We start from the raw sequence: 26,884 nt of genomic DNA on the forward strand, positions 1-26,884 counted from the left end.
AATTGCATCAAGAACATAATGTGTTTCTATTTCAACAAGTATAGTTGAAGATGTGATATTTTCTTTAAGTCTTGTAACCTTGTTAAACATAATGTGTTGTCCTCTTTTTCATGAGCTATATATCTATTTAAGCGTCATCTTTTGTTAAGAAATGTTAGAATTAGGTATGTTTCTATGATGCTTGTAGCCATAAATGTTATCTTTTAAATGTAATTATATAATGAAATCGATTTTAACCTCAATTTTACCTCATTTGATTGATAAATCTAATTCAACAAGTTGACAAATAACTTGTTATTTTTGAGTTAATTCGATTCATTGACAACGTAACCTTAATTTACCAATTCAGTTAAATGAAAGTTTTTCATTCATGTCAAGAAGAACGTTATAAAATTAAATACTCCTATAATTCAAATACAAATTAGTATTAAAAAGTTCAACCCAAAAAATAGTAGACATTTTAGTTCTTAAATTTGTCAAAGTCCATCAATTTAATCCCTCAATTTTTTATTTGGTGGTGAGTTTGAATTTATGAAATATCATATTGATTTATTAAATTAATTTTAAGGGTTAAATATGTTTTTGGTCCCCATAAATATACAAACTTTTCGTTTTAGTCCCTCTAAAATTTTCCTTCAACTTTTAGTCCCTTAAAAATTTTCCATCTTCACTTTTGGTCCCTCTTTTAAAGTAAACTCATATGTAGAATTCATATTTTTGAATCAAATTTTCCAAAAAAATTCATAATATTATATGAATCTCTCCCAAAAAAAAAAAAAAATTTTTTTAACAAAACATGAATTTAATATGAATTTTTATATTTTTTATGTTTAAAAATTCATATTTAATTTATGTTTACTTAAAAAATTCTAAATTTTTTTGGGAAATGTTTTTACAATATTCTACACATTTCTGTACAATTTCGTTAAAAAAAATACTAAAATTTACTTTAAAATAGGGACCAAAAGTAGTGATTCAAAATTTTATAGGGACTAAAAGTTGAAGGAAAATTTTAGAGGGACTAAAACGAAAAGTTGGTATATTTATAGGGACCAAAAACATATTTAACCCATTAAAGAATATCAGTCAATTTAATTATGACTTTTTCTAAAAGAAATTATGACTTTTTCTAGTCACACCCTTGAGAACACCAGTTACACCCTATTATAAAGACCAAAGCACCCTTGTTTGCATTTTTTTTTAGGGAAAGTACCCTTGTTTTCTTATTTTTCAGCACTCCTAATAAAACTAGTTTAGCAAAAAAAAAATAAAGAAAGAAAGAAGGTATTTCGAAGGCACTGCTCAATTGTTTACTACTATATATAGACGCACAGATTCAAATTCTCTCCCACACTTTGGAATGGCGGCTAGGGTTATTAAACTTGAAAAGAAGAATCACAGCTCAATTAAAGAAGAATCGATGTCGTCGGCGGCGTCAACGACGATGCTCCCTAATGAGCTCATCCTGGAAGTCATCTCATGGCTCCCCGTGAAACATCTTATGCAATTCAGGTGCGTTAACAAATTTTTCAACACTCTCCTCTCCGATCCTTACTTCGTTCAAATGCATCTCAAGAAATCATCACGAAACCCGCACCTTGCATTAATGTGGCAACACAATCCCAGTTGTAGGGATTGTAGATTCATAACTTTCCCTATTTCTAGTTTAATTCAAAGCGATCCGAATCATACCACTCTTCATGACAATCCTTACCATCGATTTGACGAAAATTACCAAAGATGGTGGGTTGTTGGTTCATGCAATGGATTGCTATGCTTGATTGATATTCATTGCTCCGGCAGTTATGATTCGCTCATTTTTTGGAACCCAGCCACGAGGACTTACTCTAGAAGAATTTCAATCTCCTTGCCTAGTAATTTTAAGTTTGCTTTTGGTTATGATAATTCGACTGAAACTTATAAGGTGGTAGCATTCCGTGGTTATATAGAGGGTAATATTGTGAGAAGTGTTGTCAACATTTTCAGCTTGGGGAATGGACATCCAAGAAATATTCAATGTTTACCTGTTATTCCACTTTATTGGATTTATCGTGATAAGAACAACGGTGTGTATTTGAATGGTACTATTAGCTGGTTGGCCCTTCACGATTACTTTGATTCAAATTATGATTTTTGTTGGAAAGACGGTAGTGTTACTGTTGAGAAATATGTGATTGTTTCATTGGATCTCTCCTCTGAGACATACACTCAGCTGTTGTTGCCTCGGGGTTTCGATGAGGTGCCACGTTATCAGCCAACACTTGTGGTTTTGATGGACTGTCTTTGTTTCTCTTATGATTTTAAGGGAACTCATTTTGTGATATGACAGATGAAGAATTTTGGAGTTCACGAGTCATGGACTCAATTATTTATTATTAGTTATCAGAGTTTCTTTTCATGCTACTGTGATTATGCAATGGTTGAGAAGTTTATAGGGTTGGATTTGTTACCATTATATCTTTCTGAGAATGGTGATACACTGATATTGGTAAATGATGAAGATGAGGTGACATTTATCTATAATTGCAGAGACAATAGAGTAGAGAAAATTGAAGTTGATAACAGTATGTTGTTTCTTTAGAGATGTTTGAGTCACTAAGCACACAGTAATAATGATAAGATTAAATTTTCTAAACAATCAGCAATTATAGTTAAAATATTAATACATAGCTGGCACAAGACGCATAAAAGCTAGCGACAAAAGATGAATAACACAAAAAACAAGTGCCGTATACAGGCGCAACACCAAAACAACCACCCAGCGACACCCAGGCAGGCTTCGACTGACCAACAGAACAATCCAATCAACCAACACAAAAGTAAAGAACCGCAAAACACACCGAAGAAGAAGCTGCTACCCAGGGCATCTGCAAAACCTAAAGCAGCATAAATACAGCAGAGAACAGACGACGAGCAACCAGGGAACTGACTTCGTAAACAATCCCTTGGGTCCTAGCACCACTCATAAAACAAACAAGGTGGACATTTTAATCTCCTTTGAAGTAATTTTGGAAATGAGTAGTTCAGGAACAATAAACGAGTAGAAGTTTCATTGGAAGTCACTTGGCAGTTCAGGAACAAACGAGTAGAAGTTTCATTGGAGGCATCTTAATAGGTACAATTTGGATCTAAAACATGTCGCAAACAAGGTTTCTTTTAGCGAGGATTCGATTCCAAAGATGTTTTCAAGAAAATGCCATCACTTTCTTCGGAGTCAGACTTTTCAATTGAAATTATGTCCCTGTGCTCTTAAAATAAATTCTGTTTTGTTTTATAACGCGGTCGGTTGTCATGGATTCTCTTCACACCTTCTTATTTCACTACTCTTAGCATGCAAGTCACTACCGACTTTTCCTTTATAGTCACTGTGTTTTTCATTCTATTTTTTATTTTATTTTTGTTAATATTTGTTCTATATTGATTAACTTATCACAGAGGAAGCAAAGCTATGTTGATAAAAACATTCGAATAACATGAACTGAATCAAACACTTTTGATTTCAACAACTCTATCTTATTTTAATTTTTTTTGTTACCCAGCTAAGAAAAACAAAAGCAAGACTGCAAATCATGCATGAACAATTCAAGGTGGATCAATTCTTGGTCGATATACTTACCTTCCAGCTCAACTTCGGATTACCTAGATCTCATTCCCCCCAAAATCCGGAGGGGTTAACACCTTAAAAATAAACAAATAAATTTGTTAATTTGTGCTATGTTAATGGAATCGATAAATATAAGGACATACAATCGACACAAATATGTAATGATTTTTTCAATATAAAATAACAAATATTTAATAGAAAAATACATGTGGCCTACGAAGGATAACTTAGGGCGCTGTGGTGTCATTCCTTTCGACTCTTCATTGTGCGTTTCAGGGTGTGGACAAAATGAAACAGCATAACATTTATTAATACATTGTCCTACTTTTGGTTCTCTTTGGTAACATGTGAAACGATGACTTGGTGTCTATTCTGTGAATCCCCAACATGCTATGGATCATTTCTACCAGTTCATACATTCGACAGGTGGGCACATTTCTCGGCGTTCATTCTTACATATGATTTGACTTTGCTGTATTTGGGTTCTTTGGAGTGAACGTAACCATCCGCTGTTTTCTAATAAGGCTAAATCGGTTATGCAGCTTATGGAAAAGGTAAAAATCACTTCTCTATCGTGGTTAAAAGCGAAAAATATTTGCTTTTCTTTTGGTTACCATACGTGGTGGCAGCAACCCTTTGTTTGTTTGGGGATTGACTGACCTTTGTTTTCCACTTTCTTGACTCTCAAGGACTGATTGTTGGATCTTTGTTCTGCTTCTCTATGCACTCCTTGTGATAGGGAGCAGAATTTTTTGTTAACATATATCATTTTGCCTTGTTCAAAAAAAAAAAAAAATTTATTGTTATATCAGTCATTATATGTACTTGCTTATTGTTATATCAATCAATATATGAAAAAAATTATTGTTAGCATTAATGGACTATTTTGATTACGAAGTACACAATCATGGACTATTTTACAATTTTGATACATTAAATGACTATTATGACTACTTGTTACACAATCACAAACTAAATTGACTATTACCCCAATAAATAACTATTTGTCTATTTTTGTATCTTTGAAAATATAATTTAATAACAAAAAATATCATTTCATTGTTTAAAAGAATCATACTAAATCTTTTACATTTTATCGTAAAAAAAAATAATCATTGTTCTGAAATAAAAATTCAGATTTTTTTTTTTTATTTCACCTAGACTTTTGATAAATAAATTTCGTTATTATAATTAGAAATGATAGAATTTTTTTATTTCTTTTAAAACAACCCATTTTTGTACTAATTTAAATATTTGGTGTATCAATACACAATTTTTTTTTGATTTACCGTGTAATTTACTAAAAGTTTATTTAACCCTAAAAACAAACAACCCATTATACAAAAGCCCAAAAAGAAACATATATTAAAAGTTGCACGATTCAACTTGGTTGCTTAGTTTTGGTTTCAGTTGCTTGCTAGGGTTAATTCTTCTAGGTGACCACATGCACGGCGGCACCATGGAAGCTATCAACCAGCCTCAATCGTTGGCGGCGGTCTTCCCCGACGAACTGGTGGCTGAAGTACTATCCCTGCTCGCAGTAAAACCTCTTATGCGATTCAGGTGCGTCAACAAATTTTTTAACACTCTCATATCTGATCCTCACTTCGTTCAAATGCATCTAAAAAATTCTGCACGAAACCCGCACCTGGCGGTAATGTCACACAATCATAATGGTTTTGATTTTAGAGTTTTAACCTTGCCAATGTCTCTTTTACTCAAAAATCCATCAACCACAATTCAATACCATCCTTACTTTGGATTGAACGATCATTACCTTAGATGGAGGGTCATTGGTTCTTGCAATGGATTGCTATGCTTAATTGATCGGTATTATGAGTTCACTCGCCTTGATTCTCGACTGCTATGTTTATGGAACCCGGCCACTAGGACACAATCTGAATTTGTTTTAGCCTCTTCGGATGAGTATAATGAGTTCTCTTTTGGTTATGATAACTTGAATGGAACTTATAAGGTGGTAGCATATCATTTAAATGACCGCGAGCATTGTACCCCAATAAGCGAGATAAAAGTTTTCAGTTTGAGAGATAATTATTTGATAAATATTCAATGTTTTCCTGCGGTGGTTCCAGTAAGCTTTTTATTTTTAAGTAGGAACAATGGTGGTGTGCATTTTAGTGGTACTATTAATTGGTTAGTTGTTCGAGATTACTGTTTTAATAGTATTATTACTATGGAGAAATATGTGATTCTTTCAATCAATCTTTCCACTGAGACGTACACTCAACTGTTGCTGCCTCGGGGTTTTGATGATGAGGTGCCAGATTATCAGCCAAGGCTTGTGGTTTTGATGGATTGTCTTTGTTTTTGTTATGATTTCCAAAATACCCATTTTGTTATATGGCAAATGAAGGATTTTGGGGATCAGGAGTCTTGGATTCAATTGTATAAAGTTGGTTATAAGAATTTATTTTCAACACCTGTTCGAAAAAATCATTTATCTTCATCACTCGAGTTTAAAAGCCAGGTTATGTTGCCATTGTATCTTTCTGAGAGTGGTGATACATTGATATGGACATATGATGAGTACAAGGCATTTATCTATAAAGGCAAAGACAATAGAGTAGAGCGAATTGGAATTACTAGTACTGTATTATGGTTGCATGCCAAGGATTACGTTGAAAGTCTAGTTTCGACACGTTGAAAGTGAGTTTCTCTTCCACATATTACTTGTTAGAATTTATATTACTTCATTTATGTTGCTTACTTAACTTAAAATCCTCGTCAATTTATATATAGTAATAGCTTGTGTGATGTTAAGCTTTGACCTGGCTCTGGTCAAAGGCTCTGCTGCCATGACAGATTTCAAACTGTCTCAGCTCTTTGGCAATCCTCTGAAAGCTAGTAGGGTTAAGATTGAATTTATTTCAATACTTTACAATTCCAATGTTCATACATTGCCACACACTGTTTGTAGGATGCCACAAGATTCTGTCATTACTTATGTTTTGAAATAATAACAGGTTGATCAATTGTAGTAATCAGAAAGACTGACATAGATTCTTAACAACCAAAACTGTTTGTGTATTGTTAATTTGTGTTTCTTATATTTCTTTGGAAAAAGAAAAATAAACTAGTGGTTTTTATATAATTTATGATTTGTTTTCAGGTGGAAGATTTTGAATCCCTGATCCAGGTCCAACATTCTTTAAAGTCGTAGTCATTTTTGTGGAATCGATCAAGCAATAGACGAACTGCATAGATAGTCAAATTCATTTTCAAGATGAACCCAAGAAACTTTTATTTTGTCGTTTGTTTATGTTTTTATTTTATTGAATAACTTTATGTGGAAATCATATATTAGTTTATAAGATAATGAAATTTGGTTTATGGATTATTTCATATTTATAATTGAGAATTTTATTGAATATTATACACAACAACCAATGAATTTTGTCATATAGCAATGTGGATAACTTATCCAATAATTCTAAATGAACAAATAAAATGCATTCACATTGGCCTAGAGAGACAAGGCAAATCTTGAAATAGTACTCTCCTAATCAATAGTTATTGTACTTCTGGAAGTGTGATTATTTTACAGGCAATAAGGATGTGTACAGAGTCTGCAGATTGCAAAATTCTTTTTCCTTATATTGCAGATTGTTTTCTTCATATTGCAGAATTTTTTGGATCAGTTCGGAACGGTATGTGAAGCGGCCAATACGCCGATGCTTCCACATTGTCCTTCATTTCTTGTCATTTCCTCGAGTATATTGGTTATTCCAGGGAAAGGAATTTGATTCATTCTATCATAGCTCTTGTATTTGTGGTTTGGATATGCACCTTATGTTTAAGTGCATGGTAAAATGTCAATTTTGTGTACTGCTTTTTGCAAATTGTTTCCACCATGAAACTGTATTATTTTGAGTCAAGAGTAGTGCTAGCGACAGACGCTAAGACTCGCTCACCAACACTTGCTCAGATAGAGGCCCGTCCCCATCGCATAGCTGATACGTTCTCCTTTTTCTATTTCTTTTTATTCCTACGTTGATAGGTTTAAAAATGGGAAGGGATGAGTTACTGGCGGACAAACCGAATGGCGGTGTTGGTGGTTTTTCAAGAAAGAGGTAGAATCAATAGCTTATTTCCTTGATACGGAGGTGGCGAGGATGTTGACTGCGAGTCTCTTCACCGTTAATGATTGGTGAAGTAGTTGTGTTGTTGGGTGAAGGCTTATTGTTGATTGAGTGGTGGAGATTGAAGTTCTCAAATCTCATGGTTGTCTTTTTATCAAAGGATGCTTCCATGTTCATGTTGTTGTCTTGACAAAGGAGAAAGGTTAAGAAAGAATAAACAATAAGGAAGGTGGTGAAAGGTTAAGAAAGAATAAACAATCATTTGTTTCCATGAAACAAATGATTAAAACATGAAAATGAAATGCTGACAGAACATCCAACATAATAGGATTTTGCGTTATAATAGAAGGTCTGCAACTAACTATGTAGGACATATATTAAGTAGTAACGAGATTAGCCTTGAGAAAATGAGTAAAAGTCATTGACATATACCAAATAACCTTCGAAAAGGATTGAATATTGATAGGATATTGCATTTGGGCCAAAGCCCAACAAATGTGTTAAATAGGAGAGTTAGTTTTAGAAAATTGCTTTTTTGACAATGAATACTTCCTATTGACACAAGTAAATGACGCTTTTACCCCCAGCGGCTGTTGTATTAGGTTAGCAGTAATTTAACCTAACAAAGACAAGTTCCTTTGATTGTATCATTTTCAATGACAATTAACAAGCAGTCGCTTAAACATGTTGTTGTATATCTACCAACACCTGTATTTTCTCACGGACAGTTGTATGTTGCTGTTTCAAGAGCTAGATCCAAAGAAGGACTAAAGATATTGATGACTGGTGAAGATGATGAAAATACTAATGTAACGTCTAACGTCGTATATGAGGAAGTATTTAGCAATGTGTGATGAAACAACATGTCAATGTAATAAAAAAAATTATATTTCTTTTACCGAATTATTGATAGGATTACCGAATTTTGTTTTAAAATATTTTCAGATTTCATACATTTTATGAAGTGTTTTATCTATGGATTATCACGTGTTATTTTTTTTCACCGTTACCAATTATATATTGCATTTTATTCCCTTTACAATAAACCCGTGCGGAGCACGGGTCAAAAATTAGTTAATTTAAATATTAAACTTGGTTGCTTGTTTGGTTTCCGTGGCTAGGGTTATATTTGACAACATGCATGGCTCAAAGGAGGAAGCTATGGACGACAGACGTCAGTCGTCCTTCTGAACGAACTAATGACGGAAATACTATCTCTTTTGCCCGTGAAACCTCTCATGCAATTCAGGTGCGTCAACAAGTTTTACAACACTCTCGTCTTTGATCCCCATTTCATTCAAATGCATCTCAAGAATTTCGCACGTAACCCTAACCTCATGGTAATTGCACGACAATATAATTTCAATAGTGTTGATGACGGTGTTGTAAACTTGCCAATTTCTCTTTTACTCAAGAATTCATTGACCACCATTTACTACGATCCTTACTATCGATTGACCAACGAAAATGGCTCCTATCATTGGCGGGTTATAGGTTCATGTAATGGATTGATATGCTTGTATCATGGTTCACGGCTATGTTTGTGGAACCCAGCCACTAGAACTAAATCTGAATTTGTTTTAGCCTCTCAAGAATGTTTTGTGTTCTCTTTTGGTTATGATAGCTTGAATGGAAATAATAAGCTGGTAGCCTTTAATATAACCGTAAAGAGTGGTAATGCAAGAAGCGTGGTGAAAGTTTTGAGTCTAAAGGATAATTATTGGAGAAATATTCAATGTTTTCCTGTGCTTCCACTTTACAAGTTTGTTCGTACTCAAAATGGTGTGTATTTTAGTAGTACTACTATTAACTGGGCCCTTCAGGATTACTTTGGTTTAGATTATTATCATTTAAATTATAGTAGTATTACTCCCGAGAAGTATGTGATTCTTTCACTTGATCTCTCAACTGAGACATACACTCAATTGTTGCTACCTCGAGGTTTTATAAGGTGTCACGTCATCAGCCAAAGCCTGCGGTTTTGATGGATTGTCTTTGTTTCGGTCATGATTATGAGGAAACTTATTTTGTTATATGGCAAATGAAGGATTTTGGAGTTCAGTCGTCTTGGATTCAATTATTTAAAATTACTTATAAGAATTTCTTTTCATGCTACTGCGATTTTGCAATGTACTCTACTTGGTTGGATTTTTTACCATTGTATCTTTCTGAGAATGGTGATACACTAATATTGGCAAATAATGAAGAAAACGAGGGATTTATCTATAATTGCAGAGACGATAGAGTAGAGAAAATTGGAATTACTAATAAAAATATGCTGTGGTTTGAAGCATGGGATTACGTTGAAAGTTTGGTTTTGACTCATTGAAAGTGAGTTTCTCTTCCACATATTACTTGTTTGAATTATGTTCCTTTATGCATGTTACTTTAAAATCCTTTTCAGTTTATAATAATAGATTGTGTTATATATGGTTAATGTTTTGCCTTGCTTTATCATTATTGGCTTAATTACTGATGTGGTCCCTTAAGTTATTTGTTGGTTACATTTTAGTCATCTAAGTTTTTAACGTTACAATTTGGTCCCTTTAAGTCATCTTCCGTCAACCAAATAAATTCCCACCGTCAAAACCGTTAACCCAATATCTAAGGTGGATACACATTGCAAGTTGTCACGTCACCGTTCACATGTGCCTATTTAATGTTTTGGCAAACGACTGACGGTGAGGATTTATTTGGCTAGCAGATACTAACTTAACGGACCAAATTGTAACGTTAATAACTTATGAGACCAAAATGTAACCAACAAATAACTTAAGGGACCAAATGATTAATTAAGCCATCATTATTTAACTGTTGGCTTCTTGTAGGATTTTGGTGAGGAAACATGACGCGTACAATGTTGTTTGCCGCAAAATCTCAATGACTTGCAAGATGCAGACATTATGTCCATTTTGCTTTTCAATTTGGAGCTTTATCATTATTTAACTGTTGCTTTATCATTATTTGATTGTATCTAGAGTATCTCCCTAGTGGTTTTGAATGTTTAGTATGAATTTGATTTTCTTGTTACTGTTACTCCAATCTAGTGACATACCTATGTTCTGTTATGGTACCACTGCAGTGATTTAATAATTTGAAGTGGAAACTTGGATGGTTTTATTGACTTTTATTTGTTTTACATTAACAATAACTCTTGCATTGCTTGTGATAATTTGGTCTGAGTACAGCAGATGCGTTATAGAGAGATCTATCTCGTGTTTGATACATTGAAATATTACAAATGTTGACCAGTGATATGGAAATTAGTTTAGGCTCATGCTTGGAATTGGAATTGTTATCAGTTTATAATAATAGATTGTATGAATATTTGGTTTGTGATTGCTTTGCTCTATGCTTGGAATTGTAGGACACTGATTTTGATTGTTTTTATGGCAAACAATCAATCTTCCAGTGAAGTGAAAAACTTGAATGGGGTGCTTGAAAATGTGTTCATTTTGAATTTAACCATAGTAATTGTGTTTGTCTATTCATTGGAAAAACTTGCACGCTCCTGTTTTTAACCATCTGGGTTGTGTTCTCCTCAATTTGTTTTTTTCTCAAATAATTACTAGTGTCGAAATGTTGGTGTCAATGTCGTGTTTGTGTCGGTATATGAGCATCAAGGTTGTGCTTTCATGTGTGATGTCTGGATGGAATTGGGTTAAGTACTTGTGTTTCAAACTGAGTTATGGATCTCTAATTAACATAGTTTGGTAGAACTGTGATTTGTGATGCTACCTTGACATCATCTTATATTGATGGCATGACTTGATTGATTGTGAAGAGAATTGTGCGTTCATTCACTCTCATGTATTACAACCGTCCTTTTTGTGAAGCCAACCTTTTAGCCATTGGCGTCTCAGCCTAGTGATACTAAACATGTTTTTTTTTTTTTTGTCACAATGATAAAGGATAGAAAAACAAAACAGAAGGAAAAAAAAAAACATGCTAGCTACTCCCTAAGAAACAAAGTGCCAGCTGCATCGCTACTTGGAAGATTAACCAGACCAGCAGGGAGGACATCATGACGAAGAAGTTCCACATCAGAAGCTCCGAGCTTTTTCATGTAGTCTGCACAATGGTTCCCCTCTCTAAGAGTGTGAGAAACCGTTGGATTGGTTTGTTGAAGCATTTGTTTTATCTCTTGGATGAGAACCACATAGATATGGTATCTCACGATGGGACCATTAATAAGGTTGACGCAAGCAAGAGAATCAGAATAGCAAGCAAGTTTTGCATAACTCAAATCTTTAGCCATGATCAGCCCGTGACAGGTAGCAGAAAGCTCACCTAATAGGGTGTAATCTGAACCTGGAATAAAACCGGAGAAGCCCGCAAGAAATAAATCTGCGTCATTACACAAGACCCGACCAAACCCGTTTCTAACAGGAGTACCATGAGAGCTATCATCCACATTAAGAATAACACTTGTAAAATTATTATTGTTCCATCTGATGTACCTGTCAGTCGTAACAGCATAAGTATAAGTAGAAAAGTTGATTACAATGCACTCAATAGAATTTTTTAGGCTAAAGTGCACTTTTCCCCCCTTAACTTTCAAAAACTTGCAATTTTGACCCTCTAAGTACCAAAATCACAATTTAGCCCCCCTAAGATTTAGCCCCATTGCAACTTTGGTCCTTTTGATCAATTTTGACCAAGTCAACGCTGATTTGGCATGCCACATGTGTATTTTTTAATTTTTTTTTTTTTAAAAGCCACATAATCATTTATTAAATAAAAAAAAAATCAGAATTTTTAAAAAAAATCAAAAATTGAAGAATTTTTTTTACTTTTCTTTTCTATTTTTTTTAATTTCTGATTTTTTAACTTTCTTTTTTTTAAAAGCCACATAATCATTTATTAAATTAGAAAAATGAAAAAAAAAATTGAAAAATAAAAAAAAAAATCAGAATTTTTAAAAAAAATCAGAAATTGAAGAACTTTTTTAATTTTCTTTTCTATTTTTTTTTTAATTTATGATTTTTAATTTTTCAATTTCTTTTTTCATTTATCTAATTATCAGAAATAAAAAAAAATTAAAAAAAATTCTGATTTAAAAAAAATTCTTCAATTTCTGATTTTTTTTTTAATTTTTCAATTTCTTTTTTAATTTAATAAATGATTATGTGGCTTTTAAAAAATCAGAAATTAAAAAAAAGTAGAAAAGAAAATTAAAAAAAAAATCTGATTTAAAAAAAATTCTTCAATTTCTGATTTTTTTTTTAATTTTTCAATTTCTTTTTTAATTTTTTTAATTTAATAAATGATTATGTGGCTTTTAAAAAAAAAGAAAATTAAAAAATACACATGTGGCATGCCATATCAGCGTTGACTAGGTCAAAATTGGTCAAAAGGACCAAAGTTGCAATGGGGCTAAATCTTAGGGGGGCTAAATTGTGGTTTTGGTACTTAGGGGGCCAAAATTGCAAGTTTTTGAAAGTTAAGGGGGGAAAAGTGCACTTTAGCCAATTTTTTATGGTGCAAAAAAGAGAGCAGAGCCAATATATATAAAATTAAATATGGGATACATATTTTTCATTAGATAAGATATTTGCTTCCACAAATATAAGGACATAAAATCGAAACAAATATGTAATCATTTTTTTAGTATAAAAATATTTAATAGAAAAAGTACATTAATGTTGGTATTTCAAAAATAGCCATGAATTTATAAAATTTTATCATATCGACTTTCTAATAATGGGACGTCAAAAATTTATTTAAGTAGCTATTATAAACACGTAAAATCCTTGGTGTGTGCGATGCAAATACTTAACTGAAATTTACATATAAAAGAAAGATATATATATGTAATAAAAACACTACTTTATATATGCTATCTATAAAAAAAAATAAGAGATTTTGGACCGGATTTTTCATTATTTCAATTAGACCAATAAACAAATTTTTCCATAACACTGTTTATTGTTGCCGTCAATAAAAAATATAAAAATTCATATCATATTTGTTATATTGATGATGTCAATGAAATAGATAAAAATGGTTTGTTATAATTTGAAAATTACAAACATTTGTAAACAATTTAGTGTCATAAAAAGAGTGGAAAGACAGCTACGTGAGTGTCCGACTTTTCTTTAGTGTTCAAAATTTTCATTTAATATCTTTAAACATTTACAATACTGCAATGTAATTATTTTTTTTTATATAATTATCATAATGTTATGCCACTCATGCGTATTCACATGTTTTTTTTTACTAGTTTTTTTCTAATAGGTTTTGAATAGAGGAGAGGGGTGGAAGCGTACACATTTTAACACGAGGATAAAATTATGTAATTTAAACATCTAGAGATGTGTAGTTTGGGAGAACTTCTACACCACGTTTGTAAATTGTGGTGCCGATACTTTTGTTTTTTAAAACTATGAATTAACCATCATTATTATGAAATAATTAATTATTTGACTATTTTAATGTCTTAGAAAATATCATTTCATAAAAAAATAAAAATAAAAAGGCAAAAGTTATGGTGCATAAGTCATTTCCTTATGCACCGTGCATAAACATTTCACAACCATCAGATTTCTTTCATTATGTGTTTTTCATTTCTCTCTCTACTCTTTTGAAAAACAGATTTTCTCTCACTCTCTCTCTAAGAAACCGATCTGGGCTGAAGCTTCATCTTCTACACACCTCCGGCGTGGTGGCCGGCCACCCTAGGGCAGCGGCGCCGCGGCCAGAGTATTAGGAAATGGCTCCGATTTCAAAAAAAAAAATCACTTTTAAAAATCCTTTTCCTTCTATTAAAAATCCTTTTCCTTCTATAATCCAAATCCGGACTCAGTTTTCAGAGATAAACAACCAAACAGTGTAGATCTAGGTTTTAACTTTGTTCCCATTCCTTTCGTTTCCGTTCGATTTCCTTCTTCTTCTGCTCCTTCGTCGCCGCTTTCTTCTCTGCTTTCTTTGCTTCCCATCTATGTTGTCTCGCTAGCTTTTTCTTCGTGTTCTTGGGGAGTTTTGAAGTGGGTTGTGATGGTTCTAGGTTTGGAGGTGGAACTGTGGATTCGGGTTCGTGATTTTCACCATAACTGCACGAATTTCCGCACCCATGGGCTGAGATTTATGGCTAGGAAACTGTTGAAAACCATTAACTACATCTAATGGTTTTGGAGTACAACTGCTGGAAACCATTAAGTACATCTAATGGTTTTCCACAACAAAATGGTTTTGGCATTCCGGTACGCTGACGGTGATGATGATGAACAACGATGTTGATGATGAGATTGAAGATTCTGGAAACCATTCCACAACAAAATGGGTTTGGAGTACAACTCACAGAAACCATTTCCACAGCAAAATGGTTTTGGCATTCCGGTACAGTGATGATGATGAACGACAGTGTTGATGATGAGATTGAAGATTCTGGAAACCATTTCCACAACAAAATGGGTTTGGAGTACAACTCACAGAAACTATTTCCACAACAAAATAGTTTTGGCATTCCGGTACGGTGATGATGATGAACGACGGTGTTGATGATGAGATTGAAGATTCCAGTGGTGATGATGATGAACGACGGTGATGATTCAATTTGTTTCCGCGTTTGGTTCATTTTGTTTTATTTGGTTTGGTTTCCTTTGGGGGTGTAGGAAGCAATTAGGTTGGAATTTATGCACGGTGCATAAGGATTTCCTTATGCACCATAACCGCTCCCAAAAAAAAATATTTTATTACTTACATTGCTTATAAGAATTATAGTAAATTTTTTATATTTTATCGTAAAAAATAATCAATATTTGGAAAGAAAAAAAATGAATTTATTTCACCGACACTTTTAAAAAATAAGATTTAGTTATTATAATTGTAAATGATAATTTTTTAAAAACCACCCATTTAACTATTAATTTAAAAATATGATGTAGTGATGTTACACAACTTTTTTAATGTACTCTAAAATTTACCTTGTAATAGTTTAATAAAAATTTATTTAACCTAATTATATGGCCTTTTTCAAAAGAGTTTTGTAATTTGAACACTCATTTAGATTACAACTTTTATGACAACCATAAATTTACAAAGAAAAAGAAGTATTGACACAAAAATCAAAGTAATAGAGAGAAAAAGTAAAAATATAAAATGAATACGAGAGAGAAAGTTGTCGTAAAAAAATGATCGTACAAATATCATTTCATCATACCCCTTCTTTACTCACAAACAAACAACCCATTCATTATACAACAGCCCAAACGAAATCTATTCAACGTCGTTGCTTCGTTTTAGTTTCCGTTGCTTTCTAGGGTTAATTTTTCAACGTGACCACATGCACGGCGACTCCATGGAAGCTATCAAGCGGCCTCAGTCAGTGGCGGTGGTCCTCCCCGGCGAACTGGTGGCTGAAGTACTATCCTTTCTCGCAGTAAAATCTCTTATGCGGTTCAGATGCGTCAACAAATTTTTTAACACTCTCATCTCTGATCCTCACTTCGTTCAAATGCATCTAAAAAATTCCGCACAAAACCCACACCTTGCGGTAATGTCACACGATAATAATGGTTTTGATTTAGTGTTTTAACCTTGCCAATGTCTCTTTTACTCAAAAATCCATCAACCACAATTCAATACGATCCTTACTTTGGATTGAACGAGGATTACCGTAGATGGAGGGTCATTGGTTCATGCAATGGATTAATATGCTTGTTTGATCTGTATTACAAGTTAACAAGTGATCACTCTTCTTCTCGACATCTCTGTTTATGGAACCCGGCCACTAGGACACAATCTGAATTTGTTTTAGCCTCTTCGCATAAGTATGACGAGTTCTCTTTTGGTTATGATAACTTGCGTGGAACTTATAAGGTGGTAGTGTATCATATAGAGCATGACGATGTTGGTGATGCAATAAGCGAGATGAAAATTTTCAGTTTGAGCGATAATTATTTGATAAATATTCAATGCTTCCCTGCGGTGGTTCCAGTAAGCTTTTTATTTTCAAGTAGGAGAAGGCATTTGAGCGGTACTATTAATTGGTTGGTCGTTCAAGATTACTATTATAATAGTATTATAACTATGGAGAAATATGTGATTCTTTCACTCAATCTTTCCACTGAGACGTTCACTCGACTGTTGCTGCCTCGGGGTTTTGATGATGAGGTGCCAAATTATCAGCCAAGGCTTGTGGTTTTGATGGATTGTCTTTGTTTTTGTTATGATTTCCAAAATACCCATTTTGTTATATGGCAAATGAAGGATTTTGGAGAGGAGTCTTGGATTCAATTGTATAAAGTTGGATATAAGACTTTATTTTCAACACTTATTCCAACAAATCATTTATTTTCATCACTCAAGTTTAAAGGCCAGGGTTTGTAGTCATTGTATCTTTCTGAGAGTGGTGATACATTGATATGGACATATGATAAAGACAAGGCATTTATCTATAACCGCAAAGACAATAGAGTAAAGCGAATTGGAATTACTAATAATATATTCTGGTTGCATGCCAAGGATTACGTTGAAAGTTTAGTTTCGACACGTTGAAAGTGAGTTTCTCTTCCACATATTACTTGTTTGAATTTATATTATTTCATGTATGTTGCTTACTTGCCTTAAAATCCTTGTCAATTTATATATAGTAATAGCTTGTGTGATACGACCACCATGTAGCCACAGGGACGGTGATACGATCAGCCTCCACGACTGCGTCTTCACCAAACTTCTTTGGGGTTATGTTTCTCCGGGTGCCGCCGTCGTCCTTGGTGGTGGTAGGTTCTTGTTCTTAGACCTCCAGCATTGGCCTTCACGTTGGTGCTTGTTGGTTTGTTGAAAACGTGTTTGTGCGTGTGTTTCACCATAAAACGTGAGTTATTGAAAATCCAGCTAGGATCTGTTCTCAGTTTCGATCCGGGTATGGTTTCCTAAAACCACCATCGGAGCTGCCGTGGTGGTCAGTTTCTAGGTTTACAAACTGTCGCCACTTACCTTCTGGTGGAGGAGGTGTTTCTGGTTCTGTCCGAGTTTGTTCTTGTTCAATGTTGTTGGGTTGCGAATCCTTCATCTTTGGACTGAAATATAATGTTCGAAAGGGCTTTTGTGGTGGATTCGGGGACTTGTTTCCGTGTTGACGGACAGTTTCATCTCCCACTGTTTCGGAGAAAAGTGTAGCATCAATTGTAGTAATAGGAAAGACTCTCATAGATTCATAACAACCAAAACTGCTTGTGTATTGTTAGTTTGTGTTTCTTATAATTTATGATTAGTTTTCAGGTGGAAGACTTAGAATACCTGATCGGGGTCCAACATTCTTCAAAGTCTTGCTCATTTTTGTGGAATTGATCAAGCAATAGCCGAAGTGTCTGGATGGTTAATTTCATTTTCATGTTATGAACCGGAGAAACTTTTATTTTTACATCTGTTTATGTTTATATTTTACTGAATCACTTCATGTCGAATTCTTATATTAGTTTATACAATAATGAAATTTGGTTTATGTTTATGAATTTGGTTTAACTCTTAGCTTGTCCATCAAGTAACTCATGATTAGCCGAGCTTAGACCAGTTTGCTTTGATCTGCTGTATGCTACCTTAGATTCTACTATTGTACGACATAAATAGTCTATCAAAACCTCTTGTATCCACTCATTTGTGAACGCTAATACACAATTTGTTTACTTCATAATATGGTATCAAAATTTCTGCCGTCGTCCTGCTAGATCCGGCTTGGGCTCGCGCTTGTGTCAAAAATATATATATTTTTTATCACCCGAAAGTGTTAACTAATTATTTAATTTAATTATTATCCGAAAGTGCATTCTTAACCAATAAGTTTCGATTACGTCCGATCCAACAAACTATCCAGATATTTCCGGTCTTATCCGCTCGTGTGCTCGCACTTAAGCTTCAATCTTATCCGATCCGTTTTTTACTTGAGCTGATACGCATATTAGTTAATTTCTAAGTTTCTCCACAGATTTGTTATGAATTCTCCCAATATAAGGAGTGCTTGCCTAGTACATTCGGTAGCGAAAAAAATTTCTGAAACTTCAAATCTTTTTCTTCTTCTCTCCCTTTTCATCCAAAATCATCAAATAACTCTGTCCCTTTTTCATAGATCTTAGATAGTTATATCTAGATAAACACATTAGGGGAGACAATCAAAATTCCAATTTGATGCAAGTTAAGATTAAAGTAAAGACATGTTCTTGTCACTTGAGAAGTACGCATGAAATGAAACATCACAATCATCTTAGTATTGATCTGCCAGCACAAAGGAAATTAATACATATTCTAATGATGAAAAATAACAGAAAATACTGCCATCATAAAACTAAGAGGAGAAATTTAAGAGAGCTTATCTTGTTATGCTTGTGTAAGGGCTTTGACTTGAAAAGTTGCCATCATCTCAGCAGCCTGAGAAAGACATGCCCTGATAGTACACACAGTACACAAACTCTTGCTAGAGTGAATAATAATTAATTTTAACTTAGCAGGAAAACTGATAATATCGACCTTATATATCTACTACAAATGAACGGACCCGTTTGATTGTATGGATCATTTAATAGATATACAATAAAAATTTAACAAAGTTTTCAGTGTAACTATTTATCTACATTATCACCTTCTAAAAGAGTAATTCTGCAGTGATGTTACCCATTCATGTCGAAACGTCACATTTGGGCAACCTTTGATATCAAATACTTGCAGTGTTGTTACCCATTCAGGTATAGATGTAAGACTGACACACACAATGTATGATTCTTAGAGTCTGTGGAGTTCTAATGTGTTGAAGCCCCTCAGCCAAATATTTCATTTTTGGGATTTCTATGAATTCCAACACTTTGAGGTTCTTGAGTTCTTTCCATTTCATGCTGTAACAACCATTTTCATCATTGCACGGATCAAACTCCTCACAATTTTAGATACACAGTTCAGACAGTGTACTTAGATGTTGAAAGACTCCACAGAGAGATTTAAAATTGAGTATGAAACCCACTCATGCCGCCCCTTCACATCCAAAAAACGACCGCCGCTTTCCGTCAACAACCACCACCTCCCTTCTCTCCTTCTCATCCAAACAACCGCCGCCATGATATAGCCTCGCGCTTTGGTGGTGTGTTCGTCTATGTCTGCACCACTTGCAAGTCGTTGGTGCCACCACGGTTTATCATCTTTACTGAAACAATGCGGAAGCGAGTGGTAACATTCACGGTGCTAAGGTGTGTGGAGAACCAATCCTCACACACCTCTTATTTTCTGACAATTTATTTATTTTTATTTTATTTTTGTAGGGGAAATCTTAGGGAGAGCACAAAAGTAAAATAAATCATCCAATTATATGAAACACTTTGAGGCCAAGCAACCAACTTCCAAAAGTCACAAGTTTTTTTAAGTACTCGCTAATACTTTGGAAGCAAAAAGAGAAGCAATCAAAAGTGTGTTACACTAACAAATTTCAGAGGTTTAGGCAATGGAAGATATTTGGGATTGCCATCACTGGTAAGAAAGAACAAGAAATCCATTTTTGGGTACTTGAGAGATCGGATTTAGAGTAAAATAATGGCAGGACATGAGGTTAATTAGTGGCACTTTTCATTTGAGAACCACTTTAGAAGAGAAACTTTGAAATATGATTAATTCGTTTTGGTTGGGGACAAATAGAAGGCTTGGCAAGGGAATACATTAGCTTAGTCGGGAAAAGCTAACTATGAGGAAGGAACAGAAGCTATGGGTTTTCGACGTTTTTTTTTCTTTAGTTTAACAATGCTAGGGAAAGAAGGTTGAAAGTTGCAAACTGAATCATATATTACTGTTACAAGGATTTACAAAGCTAGATATTTTCTGAGAACTGGTTTTTCGGGGGGCTGGTCTAGGCCATAATCCAAGTTTTATTTGACGTAGTATCTTTGCCTCACATGTGTTAGTTAGAGGTCAAAGATGGCATGTTAGAAATGGAAATAGTATAGGTGTTTGGCAAACTCCATGGTTGCGTTCGGTAGAAAATTATTTTATTACAAGCCTATGTATACACGGTTTGGAGCCAATGAAAGTGAGGGAGCTGCTGGACATGGATGGAAATAACTGGAATTAGGAGGTCATAAATGTGTTGTTTAATGAAAGGGACCATGCTGAAATTCGCAACATAACATCGTCATCGCCGGAGAATGAAGATAAACTATTATGGAAATTTAATATCAAAGGTCATTATACGGTCAAGTTAGCTTACTGTTATGTTATGGAAACTCTCAACGACAATGAATAAAGATAGAGTATCGGGTGAGTGGATAAGAATGTGAAACCTAAAAATTCCACAAAAAATCAAAGTTGTTCTATGGAGAGCGCTTAGGGGGTCTATCCGACGCATATAAGACTACCAAATTGGCATATGTTTATGGGGTGTGAAGCGGCATAGAAAGTACGGTGTGAGAACGCCACCAACCTGGCAGAATGTCCTTTATCTTTTTCTGCAGATTTTTGGATCAGGTGTGCAGAAATATTGCGATGGTGTTATAGTGCATTTGGAGATGATGAAACAACAAGGTGTGGGAGATGGATCAGCAACTGGTTCAAACAGCAATTCAGATGGCGCACAATCTCTTATACAAATGGTTTGCTCCCGTGAGAAGCATGTCAGGATAGAACAATAGCAACATTGGCAAAGTGCAGTTTGATGGCAGCCCCAGATAAAGGGAAAATAAATGGTAATATTAATGGTGCTTCGTTTGGTGATCAACAATGTTTTGGTGTGGGAATGTGCATCTGGAACGCTCAAGGTGATTTTCTAAAAGCTTTAACAAAGTGGTTTGAATTTCATCCTATTCCACTCCAAGTATGTCTTGGCTTGGTGAGTTAGGACAATTAAGGGTGCAAATTGAACTGGATTGTAAGCTAGTGGGAGAATGCATCATGGATAGTTCTAACAACCAATCATATTTTGTCAATATTTTATCCAATTGTATATCACTATTAGAGCATTTTGCAAACTTTAGGAAATGTTTTGCTTGGAGAGAAGGAAATTATGTCGCTCATACATCAGCGAGGGCGTAAAAATTGTAAGTTCGTCACCATGTCCTTTATTTGATTTCGTCTTATATTACCTCTATTTTTGATGAATGAAATAATATAAGATGCTTTTGGACCCAAAAAAATGTTTGTGGTTCGGCTTGGCTTGATTTTAAAAAATTCATTTCGCAATCAGACCCAAACAGTTGATACAAAATCACATTCAAAAACATCAAATAAATCTTAATATTTTCTGAATTTTTTTATTATTTTATCGTTTGCGGTTTTTATTTTGTGTTGGTTTGAACGTGAATACCCTACTTCTATGGGTACAACTACTTATCTATGGTTTGAACGTGAATACCCTACCATATGTTATAAATTATAGGTCGTTTTGAAAAAAGAAAAAAATATCACAAACTATTAGTCGTTTTACGGTATCAATAAAACATTAATGTTAATTCCTTCGGAAAAACACTAATGTTTCTTTTCATATTATACCATTAACTATTGAGTTTTTCTATTCACACCCTATATATTTCTGGTTACACCCAATTTTTTAAAAAAGTTTTTGATAATACTAAAATTGTCCTTTTATATAAATTTTCTTAAAATCTTGATTTCATTCCTTGTCACTCTAAAATTCCACTCTCTTGCACCCACCAACGATCAAAAAATCCTGATGTTCAATTAATCTCTATGGAAGATTAAAGAGTGAATCAAAACATCTTTCATTCATACTCGATTGCATATAAATAAGTGAATTTTTCTTCTTTTTCAATAATGCTGGTTTTAATTTTCTTCTTATTGTTCAACTGCAATGTACGACAGTTCAATTTTACATTGTTGAGGTTAACTTAAATTCAGTTTAAGTAGGTTCATGTAAACTTAGTTTACATAATCTACTTAAACTTAGTTTACATAACCTACTTAAACTGAGTTTAAGTATGTACACTTAAACTCAGTTTACATGACTTACTTAAACTAAGTTTACATGTATATACTTAAACTGATATTACATATAATAATTGAGCAAGGTTGAACTTTAGATGTACACTTAAACTCAGTTTACATGACCTATTTAAACTGAGTTTACATGACCTACTTAAACTGAGTTTAAATATGTATACTTAAACTCAGTTTACATGACCTACATGATTAAACAGAGTGTAATTAGAAAAACTCTTTATCTATTTGTTACTAATTTTTTCTTTCAATTATTTAATTTATATTTTTCTATATATAATTTAAGGAAATCGTACTCCGCTGAAAGAATATTTAAGGAAAACGCAGGTGGCTAGGATTTGACGGAGGAAGCTATGGAGGACCGGCATCAATCGGTTCTCCCAAGCGAACTAATGACGAAAATACTCTCTCTTCTCCCCGTGAAACCTCTTATGCGATTCAGGTGCGTCAACAAGTTTTACAACACTCTCATCTCTGATCCCCATTTCATTCAAATGCATCTCAAGAATTCCGCACGTAACCCTAACCTCATGGTAATTGCACGACAACATAATTTCAATAGTTTTGATGAAAATGTTCTAAACTTGCCAATTTCGCTTTTACTAGAGAATTCATTGAGCACCGTTCCCTACGATCCTTACTATCGATTAAAAAACGAGAATCCACACTGTCCTTGGCTGTTTGCTGGTTCATGCAATGGATTGATATGCTTGTGTTTAGATATTGATACATCTCATGGTTCACGGCTATGTTTATGGAACCCAGCCACTAGAACTAAATCTGAATTTGATTTAGCCTCTCAAGAATGTTTTGTGTTCGCTTTTGGTTACGATAACTTGAATGGAAATTATAAGGTGATAGCGTTTGATATAAAGGTAAAGAGTGGTAATGCAAGAAGCGTGGTGAAAGTTTTCAGTATGAGGGATAATTGTTGGAGAAATATTCAATGTTTTCCTGTGCTTCCACTTTACATGTTTGTTAGTACTCAAAATGGTGTGTATTTTAGTAGTACTGTTAATTGGTTGGCTCTTCAGGATTACTTTGGTTTAGATTATTTTCATTTAAATTATAGTAGTATTACTCCTGAGAAGTATGTGATTCTTTCACTTGATCTCTCAACTGAGACATACACTCAATTGTTGCTACCTCGGGGTTTTAATAAGGTGTCACGTCATCAACCAAAGCTTGCGGTTTTGATGGATTGTCTTTGTTTTGGTCATGATTATGAGGAAACTTATTTTGTTATATGGCAAATGAAGGATTTTGGAGTTCAGTCGTCTTGGATTCAATTATTTAAAATTACTTATCAGAATTTCTTTTCATACTACTGCGATTTTGCAAGGGAGTCTAAATGGTTGGATTTTTTGCCATTGTGTCTTTCTAAGAATGGTGATACACTAATATTGGCAAATAATCAAGAAAACGAAGCATTTATCTATAATCGCAGAGACGATAGAGTAGAGAAAATTGGAATTACTAATAAAAATATGTTGTGGTTTGAAGCATGGGATTACGTTGAAAGTTTGGTTTCGACTCATTGAAAGTGAGTTTCTCTTCCACATATTACTTGTTTGAATTTATGTTCCTTTATGCATGTTACTTTAAAATCCTTTTCAGACTTCAGTTTATAATAATAGATTGTGTTATATATGGTTAATGTTTTGCCTTCCTTTACCATTATTTAACCGTTGGCTTCTTGTAGGGTTTTGGTGAGGAAACATGACGCGTACAATGGTGTTTGCCGCAAAATCTCAATGACTTGCAAGATGCACACATTATGTCCAATTTACTTTTCAATTTGGAGCTATTCCATGACAATGAATTTTGCTTGCATCTTGAGCATCTCCCTAGTGGTTTTGAATGTTCAGTATGAATTTGATTTTCTTGTTACTGTTACTCCAATTTAGTGACATACCTATGTTCTCCTATGGTATCACTGCAGTCAATTAATAATTTGAACTGGAAACTTGGCTGGTTTCATTGACTTTTATATGTTTTACATTAACAATAACTCTTGCATTGCTTATGATAATTTGGTCCGAGTACAGCATATGCGTTATAAAGAGATCTATCTCGTGTTTGATACATTGAAATATTACAATTGTTGTGCTGTGATATGGAAATTAGTTTAGGCTCGTGCTTGGAATTGTTATCAGTTTATAATAATAGATTGTATGAATATTTGGTTTGTGATTTGCTTTGCTCTATGAATGGCAAAGCTAAAGCTGTATGTTTGTCCGTTCCTTTTAGGACACTGATTTTGATTGTTTGGATGTCATATAATCAATCTTCCGGTGAAGTGAAAAACTTGATTGGTGGTGCTTGAAAATGTGTCCATTTTGAGTTCAACCATGGCAATTGTGTTTGTCTATTCAACTATTCTTTCACTTCTGCTGCTGTTTTTAACCATCTGGGTTGTGTTCTCCTCTTTGTATATATTCATTGGGAAACATGTGAATACATTCAATTAGTTTTTTATTGAAGGTGTGGCATGTGTCTGACATGCGTCGGTGTAGGACATCGACACACATGTGAATACATTCAATTAGTTTATTTTCTCAAATTAATTACTAGTGTCGACGTGTTAGTGTCAATGTCGTGTTTGTGTCCGTATATGAGCATCAAGATTGTGCTTTCATGTGTGATGTCTGGATGGAATTGGGTTAAGTACTTGTATTTCAAACTGAGTTGTGGATCTCTAATTAACATAGTTTGGTATAACTGTGATTTGTGATGCTACCTTGACATCATCTTATATTGATGGCGTGACTTGATTGATTGTGAAGACAATTGCGCGTTCATTCACTCTCATGTATTACAACCGTCCTTTTTGAAGCCAACCTTTTAGCCATTGGCGTTTCAGCTTAGTGATACTAAACATGTTTTTATTTTTGTTACAATGATAAAGGATAGAAAAACAAAACTGAAGGAGAAAAAAAAAATGCTAGCTACTCCCTAAGAAACAAAGTGCCAGCTGCATCGCTACTTAGAAGATTAACAAGACCAGGAGGGAGGACATCATGACGAAGAAGTTCCACATCAGAAGAAGCTTCAGGCTTTGCCATGTAGTCTGCCCAATGGTTCCCTTCTCTAAGAGTGTGAGAAATTGTTGCATTGATTTGTTGAAGCATTGGTTTTATCTCTTGGATGAGAACAACAGAGATATGGTATCTCTCAATGGGACCATTAATAAGGTTGATACAAGCAAGAGAATCAGAATAGCAAGCAAGTTCACAGCATAAAGCTCACCTAGCAGGATGTCATTTGAACCTGGAATAAAACCGGAGAAGCCCGCAAGGAATAAACCTGTGTCATTACGCAAGACCCCACCAAACTCGGTTCTAACAGGAGTACCATGATAGCTACCATCCACATTAAGAATAACATCTGTAAAATTATTATTGTTCCATCTCTTGTACCTGTCATCTCGGTTATTGTTCCATCTCTAAGAGTGTGAGAAATCTGTAAAAGATTTGGTTATACAATTATAAATGATAGAATTTTTTTCTTAAAACAATCCATTTATTATGTATTAATTTAAAGATTCCGTGTACTAATACACAATTTTTGTTTTTTGAATTTACCGTGAAATTTACTAAAACAATCCATTTATTATGTATTAATTCAACCATTGTATCTTTCTAAGAGTGGTGATACGTTGATATGGACATATGATGAAGAAAAGGCATTTATCATAACGGCACAGACAATAGAGTAGATCGAATTGGAATTACTAATACTATATTCTGGTTGCATGCCAAGGATTACGTTGAAAGTCTAGTTTCGACACGTTGAAAGTGAGTGTCTCTTCCACATATTACTTGTTTGAATTTATACTACTTCATGCATGTTTCTTACTTGTCTTAAAATCCTTGTCATTTTTTATATAGTAATACAGTAGAAACTCTATAAATTAATAATGTCGGGACCGGAGAAATTTATTAATTTAGAGAGTTATTAATTTATCGATAAATTAATAATTATTAATTTAAAGAGTTTTTAAGTAATTATACTGTACATACCAAACAAAAAGGCAAATTAGTCTATGTCTCTTAGAATTACGTTGCACCAAATCTTGGGACTCAATGTAAATTAATAAATATTGTATTCATATCCATTGAAAATATGACTTTTGACTTTTGAAGTGTATAGTAAATGTAAACAAGTGGAATGTTCAATGTATTCTTAAGCAAGTTTGGCATATATAAATTATATGAATGTGTTAAAAGTATTCAAACCATATCTCACTCACGAG

At 33.8% G+C, this 26,884-nt stretch overlaps 2 protein-coding genes across 2 annotated transcripts; both read left to right on the forward strand.

The window, feature by feature from the left end:
* The first annotated feature begins 8,903 nt into the window (after positions 1-8,903).
* LOC11425713 (F-box/kelch-repeat protein At3g06240) lies at positions 8,904-9,689 on the forward strand. The gene has a single exon (XM_024780433.1). The coding sequence runs from the start codon at positions 8,904-8,906 to the stop codon at positions 9,687-9,689; it is 786 nt and encodes a 261-aa protein (XP_024636201.1).
* A 13,332-nt stretch (positions 9,690-23,021) lies between these two features.
* LOC11432864 (F-box/kelch-repeat protein At3g23880) lies at positions 23,022-24,170 on the forward strand. Its single transcript, XM_003605345.2, has one exon. The coding sequence runs from the start codon at positions 23,022-23,024 to the stop codon at positions 24,168-24,170; it is 1,149 nt and encodes a 382-aa protein (XP_003605393.2).
* The last annotated feature ends 2,714 nt before the right edge of the window (positions 24,171-26,884 follow it).

Source organism: Medicago truncatula, chromosome 4 (assembly GCF_003473485.1).
Source record: "Medicago truncatula cultivar Jemalong A17 chromosome 4, MtrunA17r5.0-ANR, whole genome shotgun sequence".
Taxonomy (NCBI): domain Eukaryota; kingdom Viridiplantae; phylum Streptophyta; class Magnoliopsida; order Fabales; family Fabaceae; genus Medicago; species Medicago truncatula.

Coding starts and splice junctions, on each gene's coding strand:
- LOC11432864 (XM_003605345.2), top strand. CDS start 23,022: ATGACGAAAATACTCTCTCTTCTCCCCGTGAAACCTCTTATGCGATTC.
- LOC11425713 (XM_024780433.1), top strand. CDS start 8,904: ATGACGGAAATACTATCTCTTTTGCCCGTGAAACCTCTCATGCAATTC.